This window comes from Lithobates pipiens, unplaced genomic scaffold (genome assembly GCF_037356315.1).
Source record: "Lithobates pipiens isolate NorthernLeopardFrog02 unplaced genomic scaffold, aLitPip1_a1.2 Scaffold_23, whole genome shotgun sequence".
NCBI classification, from domain to species: domain Eukaryota; kingdom Metazoa; phylum Chordata; class Amphibia; order Anura; family Ranidae; genus Lithobates; species Lithobates pipiens.
In genome coordinates, this window is record NW_027507785.1 from 192,302,876 (window position 1) to 192,330,862 (window position 27,987).

The 27,987-nt window shown below is 44.8% G+C and overlaps 1 protein-coding gene across 1 annotated transcript in view; it reads left to right on the forward strand.

The window, feature by feature from the left end:
• The window catches only part of LOC143928080 (complement factor H-like), a 250,907-nt gene that overhangs the window by 114,905 nt on the left and 108,015 nt on the right, over window positions 1–27,987 (forward strand). Inside the window, exons 5-6 of the mRNA XM_077452695.1 lie at window positions 4,695–4,880; window positions 12,821–13,003. Of these exons, the coding sequence (XP_077308821.1) occupies window positions 4,695–4,880; window positions 12,821–13,003 (369 nt within the window). The remainder of the gene's footprint in view (window positions 1–4,694; window positions 4,881–12,820; window positions 13,004–27,987) is intronic.

Below are 27,987 nucleotides of genomic sequence, written 5' to 3' on the forward strand. Positions count from 1 at the left end.
GTCCAAAAGTGCAGCAGAAAAAAATCAACAGAATATATAAAAGACAAAAAAATATATATTAATTCCACAGTCCGTATTAAATCATGCACTGAAAAAAATCCACTCTGTGTGCAAGTATCTGATAATCCCGTGAGTGAATCGTCATTCCATAGGTGATAACGTGCAAGGTGTCCACACACTGGGAGCAATGGCTACCTTACCTTACTGCTGTAAGGTAAACAGCATATATCCTTTTAAGCAGGTGAAAGATGTAAACAGCAATGGGTGCCCCCCTCTAGGTCCTCAATCACAGGTAGTATATACATCCATAGGAAAGAGAAAACGCTAATAGTGAAGTATGTAATGTAATCCAAACTTTATTTTAAAAGGACACAGTCCAGGGTACTCACATTTTAGCATAAAACATGAACGCAGAAAAAACTATACACGAAGCAGCAGCATCAAACGAATGAGCAGGTTGTTTGTACTACGACCGTCACTTCCGGTATCCTCCTAGTCCAATCCTACGCGTATCGTCACTTGGACATGTGACTTCATCAGGGAATGATGAAATATAGCAATATAGGTAGATACAGGTGTATACTGCGCTCAAGGCACACAGACAACACCCACAAACTCCTGCAGATGGCTGATGGCTCAATTACAGAAGAGCAATATAGCTATATAGGTAGATACAGGTGTATACTGCGCTCAAGGCACATAGACAATGCCCAAAAACTCCTGCAGATAGCTGATGGCTCAATTACAGAAGAGCAATATAGCTATATAGGTAGATACAGGTGTATACTGCGCTCAAGGCACACAGACAACACCCACAAACTCCTGCAGATAGCTGATGGCTCATTAAGAGAAGAGCAATATAGCAATATAGGTAGATACAGGTGTATACTGCGCTCAAGGCACACAGACAACACCCACTAACTCCTGCAGATGGCTGATGACTCAATTACAGAAGAGCAATATCACTATCTAAGTAGATACAGGTGTATACTGCGCTCAAGGCACACAGACAACACCCACAAACTCCTGCAGATGGCTGATGGCTCAATTAGAGAAGAGCAATATAGCAATATATATACAGGTGTATACTGCGCTCAAGGCACCCAGACAACACCCACAAACTCCTGCAGATGGCTGATGGCTCAATTACAGAAGAGCAATATAGCTATATAGGTAGATACAGGTGTATACTGCGCTCAAGGCACACAGACAACGCCCACAAACTCCGGCAGATAGCTGATGGCTCAATTACAGAAGAGCAATATAGCTATATAGGTAGATACAGGTGTATACTGCGCTCAAGGCACACAGACAACACCCACAAACTCCTGCAGATAGCTGATGGCTCAATTACAGAAGAGCAATATAGCAATATAGGTTGATATAGGTGTAAACTGAGCTCAAGGCACACAGACAACACCCACGAACTCCTGCAGATGGCTGATGACTCAATTACAGAAGAGCAATATAGCTATGTAGGTAGATACAAGTGTATATTGCGCTCAAGGCACACAGACAACACCCACAAACTCCTGCAGATGGCTGCTGACTCAATTACATAAGAGCAATATAGCTATATAGGTAGATACAGGTGTATACTGCGCTCAAGGCACACAGACAACACCCACAAACTCCTACAGATGGCTGATGGCTCAATTACAGAAGAGCAATATAGCTATATAGGTAGATACAGGTGTATACTGCGCTCAAGGCACACAGACAACACCCACAAACTCCTGCAGATGGCTGATGGCTCAATTAGAGAAAAGCAATATAGCAATATAGGTAGATACAGGTGTATACTGCGCTCAAGGCACACAGACAAAACCCACAAACTCCTGCAGATGGCTGATGGCTCAATTAGAGAAGAGCAATATAGCAATATATGTAGATACAGGTGTATACTGCGCTGAAGGTACACAGGCAACACCCACTAACTCCTGCAGATTCCGGAACACTACACAAGGCTGCCGCGCTGGTTGCCTTATATAGTGTGGGGAGTGTACTACACAGCCTGAGCTATAATTGGCCACAGGCATCCTGCCTGTGGCGAATCATGGCTCTCCACGCTGCCGGTGCTGTTAATGGCCAAGCATGCGGGGTCACAGTGCATGCTTGGCCAATCATGAGCCAGCAATGCACTGCGTGGGCGCAGTGCATTGTGGGCCGTGAGCACCACAATAATTTGGCAATAACGGCCCACAGAGTTCGACTCGAACACCAAGCTCATCCCTATTCACTTCTAGGAGAGGGTCCTGGAAAAAAAGACGCCAGCACTATCCGTTCTTTAGGCAGCCTGAGCTCCCTGTCCCTTCTCTTCGATCCAAGGAGCACCCCCTACCTGCTGAGGAACCTATGCATCTGGGCCGGACCAAGTTATCTCCCGAAGAACGCTCTAGGCACAGAACTCTGGGCCTGTGCCTCTACTGTGAGGTCAGAGGTAATTTTCGTGACACTTGTTCTCTTCGTCCGGAAAAATGCTCAGGGCTAATACATCTGGAAGGTGGATTATTAGCCTCTGTGATATCACCTTCACCTTCTTGTCTTCTCCTTTCTGTATTTCTTCATGTCGGAGCTTCCCCTCGTTCAGTCTCGGCACATCTGGATTCCGGAGCCGCTGGCAATTTCATGGACTTACCCTTTTGCCCCTTACAATGCCATTGGTGGTCTTGGAGATTGATGGCACTGTTCTCCCAGGGGGCCCTATCTGCTTCCAGACCCTCCCTGTTAAGATGTTGGTAGGGACACTCCACCAGGAGTGGATATCCTTCCTTGTCTTACCTAAAGCTTCATCTCCTATCATATTAGGTCTTCCTTGGTTACGGCTCCATTCTCCACATGTTGACTGGTCTGCTGGACAGATCCTGGCTTGGGGTCCCTCCTGTTCCTCTTCCTGCCTACTCAAGGGTACCTCAAAAGAGAAACTTCCTGTTACCACCATCCCAGTATCTTCTGCTCTTCCCGCTGATAGCGATCTCTGGGATGCGTCCTGCAATAGTCGGACTGATGCACTCTCTAGGTCATGTGGTACTATTGGTAACACAAATAGTTCTCATTGCACGCTACAGTTTTTCACTGTAGGTCTTCATTCACTGAGCTCCCAGTCTCTCTGTCATGGTTATGCAGTAATCTTCCTCTGTCTGCTTACCTCTCCTCATGTGTTCAGACTAAGAAGCCAGCCACTTCCACCTGGTGGTTTTTATAACCTCTCCTTTAAGTATGGTTCCACCCCAGGCCCTATCAGGGAACTCTATATTAACCCGTGCACTGCAAGCCAGCGGGGCTGATCAACCATTGTGTATTCACTGTGTGTTTGGCTTCCTGTTTCCTGCTTGCCGTGTGCTCTACATTTGTCTCTGTTATTGTCCTTGGTGTGTTCTCGACTATTGCTGTCTGCTCGTGACCCTGACTTTTTGGCATGTCTTCAACTATCTCTGGTTGCCTATGACCCTGAACCTTTGGCGTGTACTCTGTTGTTCTTGTCTGCCAGTTGCCCTGACCTCTGCCTTATCCCTTTACTATCCTTGTTGTTCCAGCCTGATGTTTCTTTCTCCTGTAGTCTACTGTGAGCGTGAGCTGTGAGATCCTAGGGGCCGCGACCTGGAGCCAGACTGCGGCGCAGTCCATCCTCACCACTAGAGGCTCTGGTGAACACCTGCAGACTCCACGTCCTGGGGAATCTATGCTCTAGCTCCAACTGGGATCTGTGTTAATGATCCAGTAGACCTGCTTCCAGCAGTCAGTCCTAGGATCCACTATCTTAGTGGTGCACTTCCGATTCCTACAGAGTGCCTTTGTCACCTGGTCTCAGGTGACCTGACACTCTCACTAGACTCTCAGACCCAATTGCCACTGGATCCCCAGAGCTCTTCCACTTCCACAACTTGGTTTCTTCCTCTAGCATCACCCCCGCACCCCTGCTGGGTCCCTGGCTTGACACTCACAGATACTCCTTAAGCGTCACCCCTGCTGACCCGCTAGGTCCCTTTTGCAAGCATAACGCCACCTAGCAACAGAATCCATGGATCTACTAACAATTTACCAGAGCAACTACCGCCTGGCAAACTAAATTTACTAGCAACCCTGCCTAAACACCAGGGTGCTACATATAAACTTCAGAATACTGTAGTCATTATTAAATCGAGTTCCATGTTATAAAAACAAAAAATAAATGCAAAAAGAAATCAAATCAGAAGAAGTTTTTGCTTAAAGTGTTATTAAACCCAGGACCCTGCATTCACTATATCTGGTCTCCCACAGTACACAGAACATGAAAATGCAATCATTTTAGTAAATATAAACTGCTAAATATCTTTTCTTATCAGCAGTATACAGCAGTCCTCTGATTTCTATCAGTGTCTGATTAAAGCTTGTAGGAGGAGTTTTCATTCTACTCTGAATGTCATCTGAGGCTGCATGACCCCTGACTTGCCCCCAAGGCTCTGTTCTATCAGCAGATGGATTGGGTATTGTAAATGAAGGGGCAGATCAGATAAATCAGCATCAAACAACCTTTTTATACAATGCACAGGATTTTTCCTTTAGATTTCCACAGTAAGTATAACAAGCATGCTTTACTGCATATACAGACTGATTTTACTGTTGAGGGTTTAGGAACAGTTTAAGCTTAACATTGTTTCAAAAGTGTGTAAATGTTTGCACATATACTTACATCTTCCTTATATTTTTTACAGCCAAACTATGTCCCCCTGTGGTGGATGGCAGTGTAAGAGTTGTATCCACCGTACATGATGAAGAATATACAGCAGGTCATGTAATAAACCTAAAGTGCAAAAATCCAAATAAGAAACTTAATGGGCCATCTCAGATTTACTGCACATCCAATGGAACTTGGAATGTAGAGCCACCAACATGTAAAGGTGTGTAAGAAAAGCTGTAATTGTTTCCTATTCAGATATTTACAAATAAACACCATACGTTTGCACAGTGAGTCCACCAACATGCAAATATTCTCCTGTGCTAATAGAGGTCTATTAACATCCATTGGTCCTGCCAGAAGACCAGGAGGTAGCCAAATGGCTAACGCGTTTCGAGGTTGAACCCTCTTCCACAGAGCCAAAAGGGATCATCCATCACTATCTTTTGGCTCTGAGGAAGAGGGTTTGTCCTCAAAATGCATTAGCGGTTTGGATACCTCCTGGTCTTCTGGCAATGGACGTTAATAGACCTTCTTGCAGTGGAGGACACTCGTTGTGACATGTGTTTATTTCTATTACGTTTGTGAGTATATATTGCTCTTTTAATCTTTTCAATAATTTATATTGCAGTAATGCACTAGGTTGGTGCACCTTTCTCTTTTTGTTTTGCTAGTACTTTGATTTAAGCTGTAGGCCAGTGGTTCTTAATTCCTGTTCTCAGAACCCACTAACAGGCCAGATTTTAAGTATTACCTTGGGGAGATGCAGACTAAAATACTGCAATCACTGAGCAGCAAATTATATCACCTGTGATGTATTTGAGTTATCTTGCAAACCTGGCCTGTTAGTGGGTCCCGAGGGTAGGAGTTGAGAACTACTGCTGTAGACCAATAGTGGGATTAAGTGGCCAATTTTGAGGCTGACAGCATTACAGATAAATGTTAGCTTTCTCAAGAATAGGTGTGTTGGCCTTCTTGAATTGTATATAAATGCATTCTTTTTTCATTTTTAGAAAGGGGGAGTGAAGAAGGCTTGTGTCAACCTTTACTTATGTGTGTGTCTCCACTGGGGAGAGCCACCTCTCTTTTAGCCCCCATTCACACCGGTGCAACTTGTCATGCGATTTGACAGTTCCAAATCACATGATAAGTCAAACCCCATTGCCTGCTATGGAACCATTTATATTGCCAAGACTCATGCGTTTATGAAACAGGTTCCTTCACTACTTTTTACCAATTTCATTGCGACTTACATAGACTTCTGTTAAATGAAGTCGCAAGCTGCAATGAAATCAGCAGTGCAAATCACACTGCTGTGCGGCTTGGAAATCGCGCTAAAGTAGCTCGAAGACGAGTACCCTCATTTTAGGGAGATTTCCTCATATTTCCTGTTGCATCCATAGGACAGGAAGTGGGGGAAGCTTTCCCTAGCAGTGACAGTAAAAAATAACCAACTAACCATTTGGGGATTTTAACCCTTACCTATTCTATCCAATGCATACATTAACCGCTGCAGCCCCAGAAGATTTGGCTGCTGAATGACCAGGCAATTTTTTGAGATGCTCGCTGCGTCGCTTTAACTGACAAGTGCGTGGTCGTACGGCACTGCATCCAAACAAAATTGATGTCTTTTTTCCCCCCCACAAATACAGCTTTCTTTAGCGGTTTTTACTTTTTGCGCTATAAACAAAAAAAGAGCAACGATTTTGAAAAAAGCTCAATATTTTGTACTTTTTGCTATAATAAATATCCCAATTTAACAAAAAAATATATAATTTTTCTTGGTTTAGGCCGATATGTATTCTTCTACATATTTTTGTTAATAAAAATTACAATAAGTGTATATTGATTAGTTTGTGCAAAAGTTATAGCGTTTACAAAATAGGGAATAGATTTATAGCATTTTTATTTATTTATTTATTCATTTTACTAGTAATGGCGGCAATCTGTGATTTTTATTATGGCGGACACATCGGATACTTTTGACACATTTTGGGACCATTGGCATTTATACAGTGATCAGTGCTATAAAAATGCAGTGATTACTGTAAAAATTTGCACGGAAGGGGTTAACACTAGGGAACGATAAAGGAGTTAACTGTGTTCCCTCTGTGTTCCAACTGAAGGGGAAGGGGACTGTCAAGGGGAGATGACAGATCGCTCTTTATACTTTGTATGAATACACCATCACCGTCTCTTCTCCCCTCAGAGAACCAGAAACTGTGTGTTTACACACACAGATCCCGATTCTCGGTGTGTCATCAGCGATCTAAGTATAAGTATAGGCCCCAGAGCATGCCTATACTTACCTGTTCTGTGCAATGGTTTGGCACAAAGCAGCTCCGATCCTCTTCTTCTGGGATCCCCCTCTGACACTCCAGGCACCTCCTCTTCAGTGGTTGCTCCTACGGAAAGCCGCTTTCAATTGGGCTCCCATGTGTGCTCACTCCTGAGTCCCACTGCTGCGTCCATTGACACAAACAGCAGGACTTTATACCCACCCCCCCCCCCCCCCTCCAATGTCACAGCTTTTGATTGAGCCGCTGCGCTCATGCATGACGCTGGATCGAATTGGGCTCAGGTAAAAAAAGAGAGGTCGGGGGGGGGGGGGGGGGGGTGATGCAGCACAAAATGTTTTTCATCTTAATGCATAGAATGCATTAAGGTGAAAATCCTTAACCACTTCAGCCCCCAGAACGTTTTACCCCCTTAATGACCAGGCCATTTCTTGCGATACTGCACTGCGTTACTTTAGCTGACAATTGAACGACAGTGCGATGCTGTACCCAAATGAAATTGATGCCCTTTTTTCCCACAAATAGAGCTTTTTTTTGGTGGTATTTGAACACCTCTGCGATTGTTATTGTTTGCGCTATAAAGAAAAAAACGTAAAACATACCCAATAAAAAATTTTTAGAAATCGAATTTCTTCATCAATTTAGGCCAATATGTATTCTGCTACATATTTTTGGTAATAAAAATAAATAAAAAACCTCAATAAGCATATATTTATTGGTTTGTGCAAAAGTTATAACATCTACAAAATGGGGGATAGATTTATGGCATTTTTATTATTTTTTTGTTTTTTTCAACTAATAATAGTGGAGATCAGTGATTTTTAGTGGTACTGCGACATTGCAGTGGACAGATCAGACACCTAACTGACATTTTTGACACTTTTTTTGGGAGCCAGTGACATTATTACAGTGATCAGTGCTATAAATTATGCACTGACATTGTACTAATGACACTGGCTGGGAAGGGGTTAACATTAATGATTTCCCTGGGTGTATTTACTAACTGTATGAGCTGGGCTGTCTGGAATAACACAGAGATCCGCATAGCAGAAAGACAAGATCTCAATGTAATCCTCTGTCACAAATGAGATCTGCCTTGTTTACTTTGGCAGATCCTCGTTCTGTCTCTGCGGGGAATGATCGTGGGCGGCCAGCTGAGATCGAGTCTGCCAGGCTGGCTGATTGGCTTCCCTGCTGGCCAATGCGCGTCCACAGAAGCTAATATACAAACCACGGCACCGGACTGAACCAAGCCACCTTGCTGCAATATAACTCCGACGGCTGGTCAACAAGTGGTTAAACTGGATATAAACCCTCGCATATACCCAGTGAAGTTAACAGCCTCCAATGATACACAGAGATTAAACAAATCTCCCTACATGAGTTTTACATGTATATCTGCTGTCTTCAGCTTTCTAGACTCTTTAGAAAGTGCACATCATATTAGAAATGTTTCTTCCTGTTTCAGCAGTGGGAGTGGAGTTCAGGCATCCACTGTATGAGAGCTGATTGGGGGTACATACCCCCACTCTACATAGACAGAGGAACAAAGAAACTTTCAGAGCTGTGCTGTGAATAGACAAGCTCTCTGCTAATCTATTTATAGCACCCTCCCCAACACAAATTTTCAGCTGCTTTTTCTCTCCTGTCAGAGAACTTGTCAGAAGTTATCATGGTGATAACAGAGGAATGGAGCAACAGAAAGACACAGGTCACTGTGCTTTGGAGAGAGATACAGTGCCTTTAAAAAGTACTCATACCCCTTAAAATTTTCCACATCTTGTCATGTTACAACCAAAAATGAAAATGTATTTTATTGGGATTTTATGTGATAGACCAAGACAACGTAGCACATAATTGTGACGTGGAAGGAAAATGATAAATGGTTTTAATTTTTTTTTATAAATATATATGTGAAAAGTGTGGCGTGCATTCGTATGCAGCCGCCCCCCCCCCCCCTCCCCAGTCAATACTTTGTAGAATGACCTTTCACTGCAATTACAGCTGCAAGTCTTTTTGGGGATGTCTCTACCAGCTTTGCACATCTAGCGATTTTTGCCCATTCTTTGCAAAATAGCTCAAGCTCTGTCAGATTGGATGGAGAGCCTCTGGAAATAATTGTCAATTTTCAAGTCTTCCCACAGATTCTCAATTGGATTTAGGTCTGGACTTTGACTGGGCCAGTCTAAGCCCTTGTACACACGGTCAGAGATTCCGACAACCAAATCCGTTGGATTTTGTCCGACGGATTTTGTCCGAAACTGTTGTATACACACGGTCGGACGAAGTTGTTGGAAAATCCGATCGTTCAGAACGTGATGATGTTATTTCGTTATGACGGGACTATGTTCAGGCTAGTAGCCAATAGCTTTGATGTAGGAATTTGATCTGAGCATGCGTGGCACTTTGTCCAATCGGAATTCTCTACACATGAACAGAGTATGTCCGATCGGAGCATTTTGTCGGAAAATATTTCCGGCAAGTTGGAAAATTTGGTCTGACGGATATTCCGACGGAAACAGTCCGATGCAGACCACACACAGTCAGAATATCCGACAAAATGCTCCGATCGGACACATTCCGTCGGAATCTCCGATAGTGTGTGCAAGGGCTAACACATGATTATGCTTTGATCTAAACCATTCCAGTGTAGGTCTGGCTGTATGTTTAGAGTTGTCCTGCTGGTCACCTACCTTTGCCCCAGTCTCAAGTCTTCTGCAGACTCGAACAGGTTTTCTTCTAAGATCGCACTGTATTTGGCTTCATCCATCTTCCCATCAACTCTGACCAGCTTCCCTGTCCCTGCTGAAGAAAATAATTTCCACAACATGATGCTACCACCACTATGTTTCATGGTGGGGATGGTGTATTCAGGGCGATGTGCAGTGTTAGTTTTCCGCCACACATAGCGTTTTGCTTTTAGACCAAAAAGTTAAATTTTGGTCTCATCTGACCAGAGCACCTTCTTCCACATGTTTGCTGTGTCCCCCACATGGCTTTTCACAAACTGCAAATGGGACTTCTTATGGCTTTCTTTCACCAATGGCTTTCTTCTTGTCACTCTTCCATAAAAGCTAGATTTCTGGAGTGCATGACTAATAGTTGTCCTGTGGACAGATTCTATACAGCTCATCCAGAGTTACCATGGGCCTCTTGGCTGCTTCTTGGATTAATGTGCTCCTTGCCCAGCCTGTCAGTTTAGGTGGACAGCCATGTCTTGGTAGAGTTGCAGTTGTGCCATACTCTTTCTATTTTCAGATGATGGATTGAACAGTGCTCTGTGAGATGTTCAAAGCTTGGGATTTTTTTTTATTTTTTTATAACCTAACCCTGCTTTAAAATTCTCCACAACTTTATCCCTGACCTGTCTGGTGTGTTTTTTTGGCCTTCACTATGCTGTTTGTTCACTAAGGTTCTCTAACAAACCTCTGCGGGCTTCACAAAACAGCTGTATTTATACTGAGATTAAATTACACACAGGTGGACTCTATTTACTAATTAGGTGACTTCTGAAGGCCATAGGTTCCACTAGATTGTAGTTAGGGATATCAGAGTAAAGGGGGCTGAATACAAATGCACGCCACACTTTTCAGATATTTAATTTTAAAAAAATTGAAAACCATTTATCATTTTCCTTCCACTTAACAATTATGTGCCACTTTTTTGCTTGTAACTTGACAAAATGTGAACAATTTCAAAGGGGTATGCATTCTTTTTCAAGGCACCATAAGTAAACACTACATATATATTTGCCCAGGTCAATATTTCATGAATGGGGTTTACATCCATTGTAAGGCTTTAGAACCACTTTAAAGAGCTCAGATAGCTAAGGGAGGAGAAACAGCAGCACACTGATCTTCCCAGTGAACAACTCTGATTATTGCAAGAGAACAAGCTGATTTCCCAGCACAGCCAGAAAGCTAACCATGCTCTGCTCTCATTCCTAGTGTGGAAAGGAAAGCAGGGCCGTCTTTAAGGCAGGGCAAAAAGGGCAGCTGCCCTGGGCCCTGTCATTGTTGGGGGCCCAAAGCAGCTGCCTCATACTTTCCAACTATCCCAGTTTACATTCCCTTGTCCCTTGAAGTTTTAGTCCTGTACTGCTACTAATGCTGCCCAGCTCTGCCCTATTGTTGTGTACAGATGACTCACCTGCAGACCTGTGTTTACATGTAAATACTGGCATTCATATGTAAATAGCTGAGGCCAACTGCATTGATATGTAAATAAAGGCAGCATTCATCGTTATATCATGCCCCCCCTGCAGTGAGGAGAAGATGTGCTGTAACCTATAGCAACCAGTGAGCAGTATTACTGCGCAGCAATCCCTAGCAGCCAATCAACAAGCAGAAATGTGCTGTAACCTCTTGCAACTAATCAGTGAGCCTTAAGGAGTGCTGTAACCTCTAGCAACCAGTCAGTAAGCAGTAATGATATGCTGTAACCTCTGGCAACCAATCGCAATCACTGCCTGATCTGATACAGTAAACTGATTTTAAGTCTAGCTGCTATTTATTGTATGTCTCATAGAAGGTGGAGAGCGAAATTGCATGAGGAGGAGGGGGGCACTAAGAAAATTTTTGCCCAGGGTCCAATCAATATTAAAGACGGCCCTGGGTACTGGTAGGATCACCAGGTATTCCACACAAAGGAAGCAATAAAAAAAAAGAACAGGATACTTTTTCATACAAGTACTGTACATAGTACAGCAGACACATATCAGGAATATGAAATGTTAGGGTATAACTAAAGGCAAATCTTTTTTAGTTTTGGATAGCGTGGAGGGAGATTAGAACACCCATCATGTTTTATTGCTGTTTGTGCCACTATTAGAGATATTTATCCTCTTTATTTGTCCTGTTTCCCATTATTACCAACTGTGAAAGTGAAAGAAAATCCAGAATTGTAAGTTGTCACCAGAACAGGATTAGTGGAGATATCTTCCAACAGGAATGCTACTTCTGGTGTTCCTGGTAAAAACAGAGATCCCTTCCCTTTGGAAGGATTTGCTCTCACTCCCTGTTGTGGTTATGGGACATGAATGTGAAGGAAAATCTCCCCAATGGAACAGAGATTGTAAGCAAACTGACAGGTTACAATCCTCTCTTAGGCCGCGTACACACGGGCGGACTGTTCGCCCAACCTTGTCCGCTGAACAGTGTTTGGGCGGACAGTCCGCTCGTGTGTGGGGCTTCAGCGGACAGTTTCAGCGGACAGTTGGACGGACAAGGTCTTACGGAAATTCCGAAAAACTGTCCGCTGAAACAAGGTTTCAGCGGACTGTTCGCTAGTGTGTAGGCTTGTTCGGCCAACTAAGTCTCGCGCATGCTCAGAAAGGATTTTCACGCCGAAAGCTATAATGCAGTGTATAGGACGTCGTATTTTTCGTCCCGTCGTACGTGCCGTTCACGTCATCGCGCACGGTTTCAGCAAACTGTTCGTCCGTCGTGTGTGGCCATGTCCGTCCATGCTAAGTTTGAGCGGACTGTTTGCCGAAACTGTTGGACGGACAAAGTTGGGCGAACAGTCCGCGCGTGTGTACGCGGCCTTACCCTACCAAAGTGAGGGAAAAAAAGTTTTGCCTTTAGTTCTATTTTAAGATACAATCTAAAGGCAGGAAGCAGCTATCTTACTGAAAGTAAAGGACATTTTAAAGTATTTTCAAACAAAAAGCAGCCACAAATCATAAATAGTTGGATGGATGACTACTGTATAAAGAGGTAAAGGAAAAGGAAACTTCAATAGGCCATTCAAATGTTAATTGAAAATCTTGATGTTTCTGTCCTCTTGTTTTCATACAGAACCTATAGGTCTGAAATAGACATGCACAGTTTAAAGTTTTAATTCAAGCATCTTCCTTGTATTACAGACCCATGTGAAATATCATATAGCAAAATGAAACAACACAATATACAAGTAAAGAATTACCAAATGGAACACAACGAGCTGATAACGTTTGAATGCATTCCTAGATATGAAATATCAGACCCTAAAAACCTTTTTCAAATATGTAATGATGGAGTGATCACATATCCCACGTGCCACTTAAAAGGTAAACCTAATTTTTTGTTAGAGTGAATGTGTTACATTGTAAAAATGCCCCCTTCCCCCGCCCCGGTATCGAGATGAGAGGAGGGGAAGTATTCTGTAATTCTGTTTTAGGAGGACAAAACTGGCCTTCAATAGAGCCAGAGTACTGTGAGTGGGCATTGTCATACCCAGGACAAATTATATGTTATATGCAGGATCACTGGGTGAAAAAGAAAGAAGGCTGAAAAAAAAGAAAACAAATGTAGCCACCACCTGTGTTTTTGGATTTACCTGCCATAGCATATGTACTGTAATGTTTTTGCCACTCTTGCAATTCACACACCAATGCTCAACCCAGATGACCACGCTACTAAATCACATAGCTCCCAACTGTCCCTGATTTCGAGGGAATGTTCCTGATTTGGAATAAAGTCCTGCTGTCCCTTTTTCCTCCTCATTTATCCCTCATTTTGGTCTGATCTATATGTTTATATATAAAATGCACTTTTTATGTTTCAAAAAGTGTTTCCAGTGCTAAACCTTTCATCCATTTTCTAAATTGCTGCATTTGTAAATGTCAGAAGCCAGTATAAAGAAATAGTGGTAAAAAAAAAAAAAGTATTTGTCATTTAAGGGGGTGTGGCAGAGGGCGTGTCCTATGCCCACAATCTTTTTCTAATAGGTGTTCCTCATTCCCATCTCAAAAATTTGGGAAAAATTGCTAATTTGTGGTTCAAATTCAATACTTCCTGGATTCAGGGGGCTTTCCCGAATCACCTCCTTGCTAGGGATGAGCTTTGGATTCAACCTAAACCAATTGAGCTGTGGTTCTAGAAAAATGGCAAATGAATGTGTCCATTTGGTCTACAGCAACCAGTTTACAACAATGCACTTCATGGCCTCTGATCTGGGGTGTGTGTTGAAGTAGACATGGAGTAGAAAGGGACAGATGCCATAATGTTTGCAGGGAAAGGTCATTTCTGACATCTTACACAGTGTTACTGAAAAGTCCTATTTTTACAGTTAGTGTGTTGGGGACACTTGGAGTATATAAGAATAGATCACACAGTGTTTCCAGAGAGAGATAGCTTATGTCATCCTATACAGTGCTGCTGAAAAGTTACATACATATCTTGAGGACACTTGGAGAAGATAGGGATAGATCACACAGAGTTTGCAAACAAAAATACCCTTTTTAATAAATTCTATATTTAAAGAAGATGACATTACATGTTACAATGTAACAATAAACAAGGTAGAGGTGTACATTGGTCTCACAGAGGTGAGGGGAAATACATAAATCTGTCATATTGCAAAATATGTTAACGATATGGGGGTGACACAAAATATAGTCAGACATTTTCATAGGTTCTTTTTCCCTTCACAGTACATCACCTATGTTATAGGTTACGTTACCTACTATTCAAATATATGCAAAAAAATGTGCTACCATACCTGCAAAGAAGATTTTTTTGTGGCTGTGTTTTCTGTCATTTTTATTATATAACTTTAATAAGCGTATAGAGCAGGGGTTTCACACTGGCAGTCCTCCAGCTCTTGCGAAGCTACAAGTCCCATCATTCCTCTGCCTGTGGGAGTCATGCTTTTAACTGTCAGCCTTGCAATGGACTTGAAGTTTTGCAATAGATGGAGGGCCACCAGTTTGAGACCTCTGGTATAGATTGTGCAGGGGTAAGCCAAGAGAGATACCTTTTTGTTTGTGTCAGCAACAGCCTCAGTTGCTTTTCACCTTCTGCTTGCCGCCCTTCATCCCCCAACCCCCTCTGCCCCCAAGGACTTATTTTTGGTGTTTTATTTTTAAAATGGCTGCGAGCGCTGACTGGTGTGTCCTGGGGAGCAGTCCCCAGTCCCCCGTCCCACATCCCCATGTCAGAACACAATAGCTTAGCTGGGAGATCGTTTTACTAAAATTGGATAGTTCCTTCCGACCTCCTCAGTTTTTTTGTTCAACCCACTGGTTTGAATGAAAAAAAGACTGATAGGACCTTCAGCCAACTCCCCCAGATTTAACATTTTTTGGCCCCGCTTACCTAAAGGTGGTATCGGCACATTTCAGATACTCACCCATCCAGTGTCCTACTGGGAACCTCTCATGCCTTGCCATTGCTTTGTCCCACACTCCCATGTTCTCTCTGATGTCTTAGAGAGGCCCGCCAGCTCTTCTGGGTTCAGCAAGCGGGCCTTGCCATTTCAAATCAACTTCCCTTCACAGAAGGGTCCTAGCCTCCTTCATATGAACCCCCTTCCCCTTGACAGCAGTATCCTAGCCCACTTTGCAGACCTACCCTGCAAAGGGTGGAGGGCAAGAGGTGCAGCTCTAGATGGAGGGCTTTGCTTGTGATAGAGAGAGAGTTACCTGCATTTGTTCCTGATCAAGCCTCCCATTTGTCTGCACTGCTTCACTGTTGAATTTCCCTGTGTATGACCTGGATCGGATATTGGACTATTCCCTGAACTCAGCCTGCCTTTTACCTAGAATGTCATTGGATTGGATATTTGACTATTCCCTGAACTCCGCCTTTCACCTGGACTGTCATAGAACCATGATATCTGTCTGCTAAACTGCAAGTAGTCTGTTGTTTGCTCTGTTCATGTCTGCCCTGGTGTGGTGGCCAGGCACTATAGCATTCTGTATAGGTCCTGGGGGCAACCAAGTAACGATAGGCCTGCTAGCCCTAAGGGAAAGGGGGCTGCTATAGGGGAAGCACACAGTAGCTAGCTATAGTGTCTGACCACCTGCATTGAGGTAGACGTGACATTCTTGACATCAGAATAGAAATAGAGGAGACATTTTCCAATGGGGACACTAGTTCTGGTTACAAATCATAACTAGCTGGCTAGATGACTGCTGTTTAACCACCTCAATATAGTGCACTTACCAGGGGTCAAGTCCTGGGGAAAAAAGTTTGGGAACTCACACCCAAGATCCACTCCCCCACCAAAAAAAAAAAGGTACGCTCATATGCATATATATTTCACAGAAAATACAGTACAACATTTATTGTAAAGTGCCAGTTTACAAAAACAAAATAAGTTAAAGGTGTTGTAAAGGTAAATGTTTTTTCACCTTAATGCATTCTATTCATTAAGGTGAAAAAACATCTGACAGTGCCTGTGCCCCCAGCCCCCCCGTTTTACTTACCTCACCCCTCGAAAGTCCCGCGCTCGTCCCCCAACGTCCTTTCCACCGTTCAGCCTGGCCGCTGATTGGCTGTAGTGGATGGATGGAAAGCAGCGCAGCCATTGGCTTGCGCTGCTGTCAATCACATCCACTGACGCGGAGCGTCGGGGGGCGGGCCCGTGTGATACAGCGAGTGGCTATAGCCGCCAGCTGTATCACGGGAGCGCGCCCACAGATGCTTCTCACCATGCGAGGGAGCTCGCATGAACGTGAGAAGCACCTGCGGGAGGAAGCAGAGACAGCCGCCGAGGGACCCCAGAAGAGCAGGTTTGGGGCCACTCTGTGCAAAATGAGCTGCACAGTGGAGGTAAGTATAACATGTTTGTTATTTTAAAAAAATTAAAAAATTCACTTTACAATCCCTTTAACTTGTCAAACAGAATAATCAACACAATGAGTGATGATCTTTCCCTCGCAGGGAATTTCTAACACAAAAACACCCTGTTCCAAATTCTATGTTACACAGCCCATTAGAAAATATCCCACAAACTGGAGTAACGTTGCCCTTGCCCTGCAAGGTTATCGGCAACGGATCAAAAAACTCATGAATTGGATCATTACTTGGATCAGAGTCATGGATCGGATCATTTTTCGGATCAGCAAATAATAATTGAATTTGCAAAAACCTGTGAAAATGCACCACCATATAGTCCCCACTGCAATATACATCTCCCCCACTGCAATATACATCTCCCCCACTGTAATATACATCTCCCCCACTGTAATATACACATCATCTCCCCAATGTAATATTGGCTGAGCATGGATGGGTATGGCTGGGTATTGGCAGAGTAAGTATTGGCAGGGTATTGCAGAATATTGGCAGGATAAGTATTGCCAGGGTAATGCAGAGTATTGCAGATTATTGCTGGGTATTGCAGATTATTGGCAGGGCATTGCTGGGTATTGCAGGGTAAGTATTTCAGAGTATTGTCAGGGTAAGTATTGTCAGGGTAAGTATTGTCAGAGTAAGTATTGCAGAGTAAGTATCGGCAGGGTAAGTATCGACAGGGTAAGTATCGGCAGAGTAAGTATCGGCAGAGTAAGTATTGGCAGGGTATGTATTGGCAGGGTAAGTATTGGCAGAGTAAGTATTGGCAGAGTAAGTATTGCAGAGTAAGTATTGGCAGGGTAAGTATTGGCAGAGTAAGTATTGCAGAGTAAGCATTGGCAGGGTATTGCAGAGTATTGACAGGGTAAGTACTGCAGAGTATTGGCAGGGTAAGTACTGCAGAGTATTGACAGCGTAAGTACTGCAGAGTATTGGTAGGGTAAGTATTGCAGAGTATTGGCAGGGTATGTATTGCAGAGTATTGGCAGAGTATTGGCAGGGTAAGTATTGCGGAGTATTTGCAGGGTAAGTATTGCAGAGTATTGGCAGGGTAAGTATTGCAGAGTATTGGCAGGGTAAGTATTGCAGAGTATTGGCAGGGTAAGTACTGCAGAGTATTGGCAGGGTATGTATTGCAAAGTATTGGCAGGGTATTGCAGAGTATTGGCAGGGTATTGCAGAGTATTGTCAGGGTAAGTATTGCAGAGTATTGGCAGGGTAAGTATTGCAGAGTATTGGCAGGGTATGTATTGCAGAGTATTGGCAGGGTATTGCCAGGGTAAGTATAGCAGAGTATTGGCAGGGTATGTATTGCAGAGTATTGGCATGCATTGGCAGGGTAAGTATTGCAGAGTATTGGCTGGCTAAGTATTGCAGTGTATTGGCAGGGTAAGTATTGCAGAGTATTGGCAGGGTATGTATTGTAGAGTATTGGCAGGGTATGTATTGTAGAGTATTGGCAGGGTAAGTATTGCAGAGTATTGGCAGGGTAAGTATTGCAGAGTATTGGCAGGGTAAGTACTGCAGAGTATTGGCAGGGTATGTACTGCAGAGTATTGGCAGGGTATGTATTGTAGAGTATTGGCAGGGTAAGTATTGCAGAGTATTGGCAGGGTAAGTATTGCAGAGTATTGGCAGGGTAAGTATTGCAGAGTATTGGCAGGGTATGTATTGCAGAGTATTGGCAGGGTATTGGCAGGGTGAGTATAGCAGAGTATTGGCAGGGTATGTATTGCAGAGTATTGGCATGTATTGGCAGGGTAAGTATTGCAGAGTATTGGCTGGCTAAGTATTGCAGTGTATTGGCAGGGTAAGTATTGCAGAGTATTGGTAGGGTATGTATTGCAGAGTATTGGCAGGGTATGTATTGCAGAGTATTGGCAGGGTATGTATTGCAGAGTATTGGCAGGGTGAGTATTGCAGAGTATTGGCAGGGTGAGTATTGCAGAGTAATGGCAGGGTGAGCACTGCAGAGTATTGGCAGGGTGAGTACTGCAGAGTATTGGCAGGCTATGTATTGCAGAGTATTGGCAAGGTATGTATTGCAGAGTATTGACAGAGTAAGTATTGCAGAGTATTGGCAGGGTATGTATTGCAGAGTATTGGTAGGGTATGTATTGCAGAGTATTGGCAGGGTATGTATTGCAGAGTATTGGCAGGGTAAGTATTGCAGAGTATTGGCAGGGTAAGTATTGCAGAGTATTGGCAGGGTATGTATTGCAGAGTATTGGCAGGGTATGTATTGCAGAGTATTGGCAGAGTAAGTATTGCAGAGTATTGGCAGGGTAAGTATTGCAGAGTATTGTCAGGGTATGTATTGCAGAGTATTGGCAGGGTATGTATTGCAGAGTATTAGCAGGGTATGTATTGCAGAGTATTGGCAGGGTAAGTATTGCAGAGTATTGGCAGGGTAAGTATTGCAGAGAATTGGCAGGGTGAGTATTGCGGAGTATTGGCAGGGTGAGTATTGCGGAGTATTGGCAGGGTATGTATTGCAGAGTATTGGCAGGGTAAGTATTGCAGAGTATTGGCAGGGTAATTATTGCAGAGTATTGGCAAGGTATGTATAGCAGACTGCAACTTAGTTAACACACTAACCTGGTATTCTCTTCTCAGGAGAGAAGTAAACTGGCAGCAGTGCAGCGGCTGTGGATCGGCGGTGGCCCCAGGAGGCCAGAACTGTCTGGCACTGGGCAGAGGGGACAGTCCGGATCCAAGCGGTGTGTCTGGGGCTTGTTGCTCTGGAGGCACTGCTCAGCCGTAGCCCGGCTGTCCACTGACTCCTGCCAGTGCGTGCCCACGTGTACGGCCGATGTCATGTGACCGGTTGCTAGACGCCGAGCGGCCCTAGCCTAGCAAGCAGTCACTCGGGCAGCCGCGGCGTACGCAGGATAGGCTCAGGCAGCTAATGGGACTGGCGTTCCTGTTGTGGAAATAGTACAGAAACGCCGTTCCCATGCTTTCCCCCAGGACTCGAGCCTTGACATTTACACCCCCTTCCTGACCAGACCAATTTTCAGCTTTCAGCGCTCTCACAGTTTGAATGACAATTACTCAGTCATGCAACACTGTACCCATATGAAACGTGTGTCCTTTTTTCCACACATATAGAGCTTTCTTTTAGAGGTATTTAATCACTAGTGGGTTTTTTATTTTTTGTGCTATAAATAAAAAAACGGAAATTTTGTGAAAAAATGCCTTTTTCTTTGTTTCTGTCATAAAATTTTGCTAATTAGTAATTTTTCTTCATAAAATTTTGGCCAAAATTTATACTGCTACATATCTTTGGTAAAAATAACCCACATTAGTGTATATTATTTGGTCTTTGTGAAAGTTATAGAGTCTACAAACTATGGTGCCAATCACTGAAAATTGATTACATCTGATCAGGCCTTCAGTACTTCAGGTGTATCTCGTTTCCTGAGACACTAACAAGTCAGGAAAGTACAAATACCCCCCAAATGACCCTTTTTTAGAAAGTAGACATTCCAAGGTATTAAGTAAGTATCATGGTGAGTTTTTTTAAGTTGTAATTTTTTCCCATAATTCTTTGCAAAACAAAGATATATTTTTTTTTTTTTTACAAAATTGTCATATTATCAGGTTATTTCTCACACAGAATACACCCCAAAATACATTCTGCTACTCTTCCCGAGTGTGGCGATGCCACATGTGTGAGACTTTTACACAGCATGGCCACATACAGAGCACCAACATTGAAATGGCACTTTCAGATGTTCTACGAGCAAAAATGACACATCTCATTTCACAGCCACCTATTACACTTTTGAAGGCCCTGGAGTACCAAGACAATGGAATTGCCCATAAAATGACCCCATTTTGGAAAGCAAACACCCCAACGTATAATCTGTGAGGCATAATGAGTCTTTTGAACGGTTCATTTTTTTTCCAGAAGTTTTGGGAAAATGTGGAAAAAATGAAAACACTTAGATATTTCTAACACATAGCATGTATATAGCAAAAATGACACCCCAAAACACATTCTGCTACTCCTCCCAAGTATGTCGATACCACATGTGTAGGACCTTTACACAGCCTGGCCACATACAGAGGCCGAACATTTAAGAAGTACCTTCAGGCATTCTAGGAGCATAAACAATGCATCTCATTTCATTTCTACCCATCACACTTTTGAAGGTCCTGGAGCACCAGGACAGTAAAATTACCCACAAAATGACCCCATTTTGGAAAGCAAACACCCCAACGTATATTCTATGAGGCATGTGCTGCAAATAGGTACTTGGGTACTCTGATGGGCTGCAGATAGGTATTCTGGTACTCTGATGGGCTGGTGACAGGTACTTGAATACTCTGATGGCCTGGTGACAAGTACTTGAGTACTCTGATGGCCTGCTGACAAGTACTCGGGTACTTGATGGCCTGGTGACAGGTACTCGGGTACTCCGATGGCCTGGTGACAGGTACTCGGGTACTCCGATGGCCTGGTGACAGGTATTCGGGTACTCTGATGGCCTTGTGACAGGTTCTCTGATGGCCTGGTGACTGGTATTTGGGTACTCTGAAGTGCAGTGATAGGTACTCAGGTACTCATATGGACTGTGACAGGTACTCGGGTACTCAGATGAACTGTGACAGGTATTCAGATACTCAGATGAACTGGGACAGGTACTCGGGTACTCAGATGGATTGCGACAAGTACTCGGGTACTTGATGGCCTGGTGACAGGTACTCGGGTACTCCGATGGCCTGGTGACAGGTACTCGGGTACTCCGATGGCCTGGTGACAGGTATTCGGGTACTCTGATGGCCATGTGACAGGTTCTCTGATGGCCTGGTGACTGGTATTTGGGTACTCTGAAGTGCAGTGATAGGTACTCAGGTACTCATATGGACTGTGACAGGTACTCGGGTACTCAGATGAACTGTGACAGGTATTCAGATACTCAGATGAACTGGGACAGGTACTCGGGTACTCAGATGGATTGCAACAGGTACTCAGGTACTCAGATGAACTGTGACAGGTACTCAGATGGACTGGGACAGGTACTTGGGTACTCTAATGGACTGTGACAGGTACTCGGGTACTCTGATGGGCTGTGACAGGTACTCGGGTACTCTGATGGCCTCTGACAAGTACTCGGGTACTCTGATGGGCTGTGACAGGTACTTGGGTACTTTGATGGACTGTGACAGGTACTCGGGTACTTGGATGGACTGTGACAGGTACTCGGGTACTCTGATGGGCTGTGACAGTTACTCGGGTACTCTGATGGGCTGTGACAGGTACTCAGGTACTTTGATGGGCTGTCACAGGTACTCGGGTACTCAGATGGACTGTGACGGGTACTCGTGTACTCGGATGGACTGTGACAGGTACTCGGGTACTCGGATGGACCGTGACAGGTACTGCGGTACTCGGATGGACTGTGACAGCTACTCGGATACTCTGATGGACTATGACTGGTACTTGGGTACTCTGATGGACTGTGACCGGTTCTTGGGTACTCGGATGGCCTGCTGACAAGTACTCGGGTACTTGATGGCCTGGTGACAGGTACTCGGGTACTCTGATGGCCTGGTGACAGGTACTCGGGTACTCCGATGGCCTGGTGACAGGTATTCGGGTACTCTGATGGCCTTGTGACAGGCTCTCTGATGGCCTGGTGACTGGTATTTGGGTACTCTGAAGTGTAGTGATAGGTACTCAGGTACTCATATGGACTGTGACAGGTACTCGGGTACTCAGATGAACTGTGACAGGTATTCAGATACTCAGATGAACTGGGACAGGTACTCGGGTACTCAGATGGATTGCGACAGGTACTCAGGTACTCAGATGAACTGTGACAGGTACTCAGATGGACTGGGACAGGTACTTGGGTACTCTAATGGGCTGTGACAGGTACTCGGGTACTCTGATGGGCTGTGACAGGTACTCGGGTACTCTGATGGCCTCTGACAAGTACTCGGGTACTCTGATGGGCTGTGACAGGTACTTGGGTACTTTGATGGACTGGGACAGGTACTCGGGTACTCTGATGGGCTGTGACAGGTACTCGGGTACTCTGATGGGCTGTGACAGGTACTCAGGTACTTTGATGGGCTGTCACAGGTACTCGGGTACTCAGATGGACTGTGACGGGTACTCGTGTACTCGGATGGACTGTGACAGGTACTCGGGTACTCGGATGGACCTTGACAGGTACTTGGGTACTCTGATGGACTGTGACAGGTACTCGGATACTTTGATGGACTATGACTGGTACTTGGGTACTCTGATGGACTGTGACCGGTTCTTGGGTACTCTGATGGACTGTGAGTGACAGGTACTATGATGGACTGTGAGTGACAGGTACTATGATGGGTGGTGACAGGTCCTGTTTATTGGGGGGGCGGGCGGCACGGCAATCGTGTGATTTGTGTGTACTCTAAGCGGTAACGAGATGTTACCGAAATCTCCTCCTCACACACGATCGGTGTGTGAGGAGGAGAACCCGGTAACATCTCTTTACTACGGTTTGTTTACGGTTTGTTTACATTTAGTGATCGGCTCGCGAGCACATGCCGTGCACAGTGGGGGTGTAACCATCTGTGATCGGCCTTGACTTCATCACGGCCGATCACGTGGTAACAGCCATGCCCAATGGCTGTTCACCCCCCTCAGTGGTGAGCGGTGTCTCTGTGACACACCGCCACCGAAGGAACAGGAATGCGCGTGCACGATCGTGCACATTCCCTGTTTAAACGGGAGGATGTCATACAGGCCCGGACTGGCCATCGGGCAGACCGGGCATTTGCCCGGTGGGCCAGGGCCGTCCGCTCCAAAGAATGTTGCTGTTTAGGCCGCACAGCTCGAGGTAAGCGGCGACCGCGGCCTGAACATGGTTAACACAGGCCGTGGCCGCCGCTCGCCGCTACCGCTATGCGGCCGTTCTGTGTCTCCTCCGGCGGAACTGGCGGCTGCATGGGCTGAGCTGTGTGTCTCTCTCACACACAGTTCAGCCTCAGCGCCGCGCTGACAGTTCCGCTCTCTGATCCCAGGGGCTGCTCTTCCTCCTCCAGCCAAGGTGTCCGCACGGTGAGGCAAGGGGCGGGGCTGCTGTGAAGACATTTCCCCCCCCGCTCGTGCCCACCCCTTCACTTGTCGGCAGCACATGTGAGGAGAAAGCTTCCCTCACCTTTGGCCACAACAGAGGGCCAATCAGAGACCTAGAGGGGCATCATGGGAAATGTAGTCCCAGAGAAAGGTAGCTCAATTGTTTTCAACAGGGAGCTGACTACACTCCCCAGCATGCACACTGCTGGGGGGGAGGGAGAGAAAAACCTGGAAACAAACAGAAGTGCCTGTAGCAGCTACTACAGGAGACATAAAAAACAAAAGAGAGGACTGTGCTGGGGAACTAATAGCCCCAGCACCACCAGAGATTCCCCCCCCCCCCCCGGTCCCTGGAAAGGTTGGCTGCCCAGTCTAAAATGCCCGGGCCTATTTTTTTTCCCAGTTCGGGCCTGATGTCATATGACGTCCATATGTGGCCTCCCGCCACAATAGGTGCGTCACCTTGCCGTCATTTGGCGGCCAGCGGTCAGCAACTAGTTAAAGAGGTAAAATAATGTGAGACTTCAATAGGGGAATCACATTTGGACTTTCTTGGCTACAAGAAAAAAATCCTTATGTTTCTGGCCTCCAGTTTTCATACAGAACCCACAGGTCTGATATACACATATATAGTTAGAAGTTTTAATCCAAGCATCTTCATTGTATTGATACAAAAATGATTAAACTCAGCTCTGCTCCTAAATATACAAATAAGTAAATAAACAATAATATATAAAAATATAAAAGTGCTTTTGCAAACACATAAAGTGCAATGGAATAAAGTCCTTTAGTGCAATAAAGAAATGGTGGCCACTTCTGCTTATGAAGATAATGGTGCCACTCCGTGCTCCCTCCTGGGTCCCCACTCACCAGCAGTAAACTTTAAATTTGCAAGGTCTTTATCCTACATCATTTGTTGAGGTATTCCCCACCAACCACAGACTTTATAGGATTCCATGGTCTTTAATCCACATCTATGGTAATTTCTCCAATACGATGGTATAAGTATAACATGTGCCAATGAAGAGAAAGATACACATAGCATAATATTGCTAAAATGTATTGTTAAAAAACACACAAAAATACACTTACACTTACATCAAAGAAAGGCATACAGGTAAAAATCGCCGCCTTGGCGTGCTGCCAGCCATCACTGAAACTCGTGTGTGTGTGTGTGTATGTGGTCCCTGCTTGATGCATTTCATCTCGCCACTGGGCGTCTTAAGAAGCTAGGGACAGCCTTCACTGGCTGCCTTATATTTCCCACTCATTACACCCAAACCTCCTACTCCTCTCACTAACTATGTTGTGTGTTATTACACTTCCTCTGTTAGCCTCCATATTGCTATTCCTTGTTGTTTCTACCCACTCAACCATGAGCACAAAATGTTGTCAACCATCGCATTAAGCGTGTACCGCATTGTGCGTAACTGTTACCACTATAGTGCTATTATATCATTCAGTTTACTTGCATGCCCCCATGGTTGCAAACATCTTTATGAGTAAATGGGAATCTGAAGAAATTTTGGGCAAACAGATCCCCAGATTAATAACATACAGAAGCTATATAGATGATATATTCTTGGTATGGGAGGGCACTGAATAAACATTTAAGGAGTTCTTACAACAAATCCATATCAACAAATAGAATATTTCCTTTTTATCTAATTAAAGTAGAGAGAAAGTCAGTTATCTCGATTTGGAAATCTTCAAACAAGGAAACAAAATGCTTACTCGCACTCATTTCCAAAGTATGGATAGGAACAGCTATATCCCTACTTCTAGTGGCCACCACCCAAAATGGATAAAGGGTAAACTGAAAGGTCAATTGATGAGGATCAAATGAAATTGTGATCAAAAGGAAGATTATGACATACAATCCAATATGTTGTCAAACAGATTTGCCAAAAAAAGATATAAACGCCCTTATTTACAGACAATGAGGCCGCGTACACACGCGGGGACTGTTCGCTCAACTTTGTTCGTCAAACAGTTTCAGCGGACAGTCCGCTCAAAATTAGCATGGACGGACTTGGCCACACACGACGAACGAACAGTCCGCTGAAACTTGCGCGATGACGTGAACGGCACGTACGACGGGACGAAAAATACGACGTCCTATACACTGCAATACAACTTTCGGCGTGTAAATCCTTTCTGAGCATGCGCGGAACTTAGTTTGACGAACAAGCCTACACACGAGGGGACTGTTCGCTGAAACAAAGTTTCAGCGGACAGTTTTTCGGAAATTCCGAAAAACTTTGTTCAGCAGACTGTTCGCTGAAACTGTCCGCTGAAGCCCACACACGAGCGGACTGTCCGCCTAAACACTGTTCAGCGGACAAAGTTGAGCGAACAGTCCCCGCGTGTATACGCGGCCTAAAGGAGGAGGTTGGCTTAATAGACAGAGGAGAATTACTCGTCCACAAACCAAGAACAAAAGCAGATTTTTAAATAGCCTTCTGCACAGAATAAAACAGACAATATAGACAAATTGAGAAAGTGGTAAGAACACACTGGCCAATACTAATGAGGGACCCAATACTTGCCAAAACACTTCCCAATCAACCTAAATTTATTTACAGATGTCTACCTATATTAAAAGACAAGATTGTAAAGAGTATCCCTGACCCACCAAAAAAAAAATTGTATCAGGTTGGTTTCTTTAGGTGTGGCAAATGCCTAACATGCAGATGTCAGGCATCCTCCAGGACTGTGACATCATAAGGGGACGGGGTCACCATGTGACATCACTCGGTGACCCTGTCTCTTGTCCCTATATAAGTTGCCGCACAATGCGTCCCTGTCATTGCGGCTAGAGAGAGCGTTGAGTCAACATCTCAAGGAAGAAGAAGAGAAGAAGAGGAGAAGAGAAGGTGGCGACAGAAGACCGGCCACTGCTAGTAAAAGAGCTGGAAGAAGAAAGTGAGGGTCTGGGCATGTTGTGCGGAAAGTGCAATGGCCTGGTCGCCAACCCTCGACCGCTCGCCAGGTGCAAGAGGTGTGGAGAGTAGCAGGCGAATGCCTGTGTCTGTGAGCACGGTACTGGGCAGCTGCATACCTGCGGAACCCCTTGCAATAGGCATCCTGGGTCCTGACACAGACTGCATACCCAGAGCACAGTACATTCTTGAGGAAAAATAAAATCTTCTCTCCAACACTCAGAGAAAAATCCACCGGTCTCTTCCTCCTTCCGCACACACTCTCACGTGGTGCCTTGTGCAGGAAAGAACAACTCAGACTCCTCCCACTGGGATGCTCGGGTTGCTCAACTTCACGGGCTTTTCGTCAAGGGCTCCTCCCACGCTTACGCACCTCAGTGAAAGTCCGAGTAAAGATGGCGCTGATGGCGCAGTTCAAAAAACAACCCTCTATCTTGCTTTACCACATGTACAGTTCTTTGCAGGGTAATGGTAAATCCTGGACGAGCCCACACATGTAGCACTAACCCCCGAAGGATCTGCTGGTTATTTTTGGGCTTACCTTCCCTTCTCCTTGTTGCACGTCTAGTGGATGTCCCTTGGTAATTGGCCCAGTGACTTGAGACTGACAATAGATCCACTTGAATGGATTTTATTTGAAAAACTCAGACAATTGAACAGTCTTTCAACTTGGGATCAGAGGGTTGAAAAGGAAGTTCAGGTACTCTGTGTCAAAGTAAAAAAAAATTGAAGAACTTGCTTACTTTGACTGCATCCAGAGAATAGCCATTCGCAGCTGGATGATCACTCAGTTTGGACAGTCCCTCTCTCACAAGGCCTAGCAGCCAACTTGGTGCTTAATCAGGAACAAGTCTCTGCCACAGATGTTGTTGTAGAAACGTACAAGATAATGTCTCTGCCACAGACCTTGTTATAGAAATCATAGGAAAACTAAGCTTGAAACACTTGTAGGATACCTGGATCTTTCAGCCTGCTTGGCGATATCTATAAGACCGGATTCTCTCGGTTACTTCAGCCCTTCCAGGCTCTTGCTAAGAAAACCAACCCATACGTGGTGTTCTTCTGAAGAGTCCTCCCCTGGAATGCTCAAAGTACTCTGGGTCTCTCTCGAACCGGAGACAGCACCCAACCACCTCAGAATCCTCCTTTAGTTTCCTTGCCTCAGGCTAGCCAGCCCCGAGGCATTAAAGTGGGGTGGATCTGCACCCCAGGCCATAGCCTTCCTGGAGGCTGGTCAGGGGGACCAGGACCATGAAGTCAGCACATCATACTGGACCGGAACCCCGAACCACGTGACGTCCGCATCTTATATACCATCTCCCAGAGGGCACAGCGAAAAGGGCCACTCCCACTGACCTGGCTCCGAAAGAGAGTAACTTAAGCACCTAACCAGACCATATGTTCACGCCTGCCACAAGAGTCAGTGCCCCCTGTGGCCAGGCTGAACATCTCA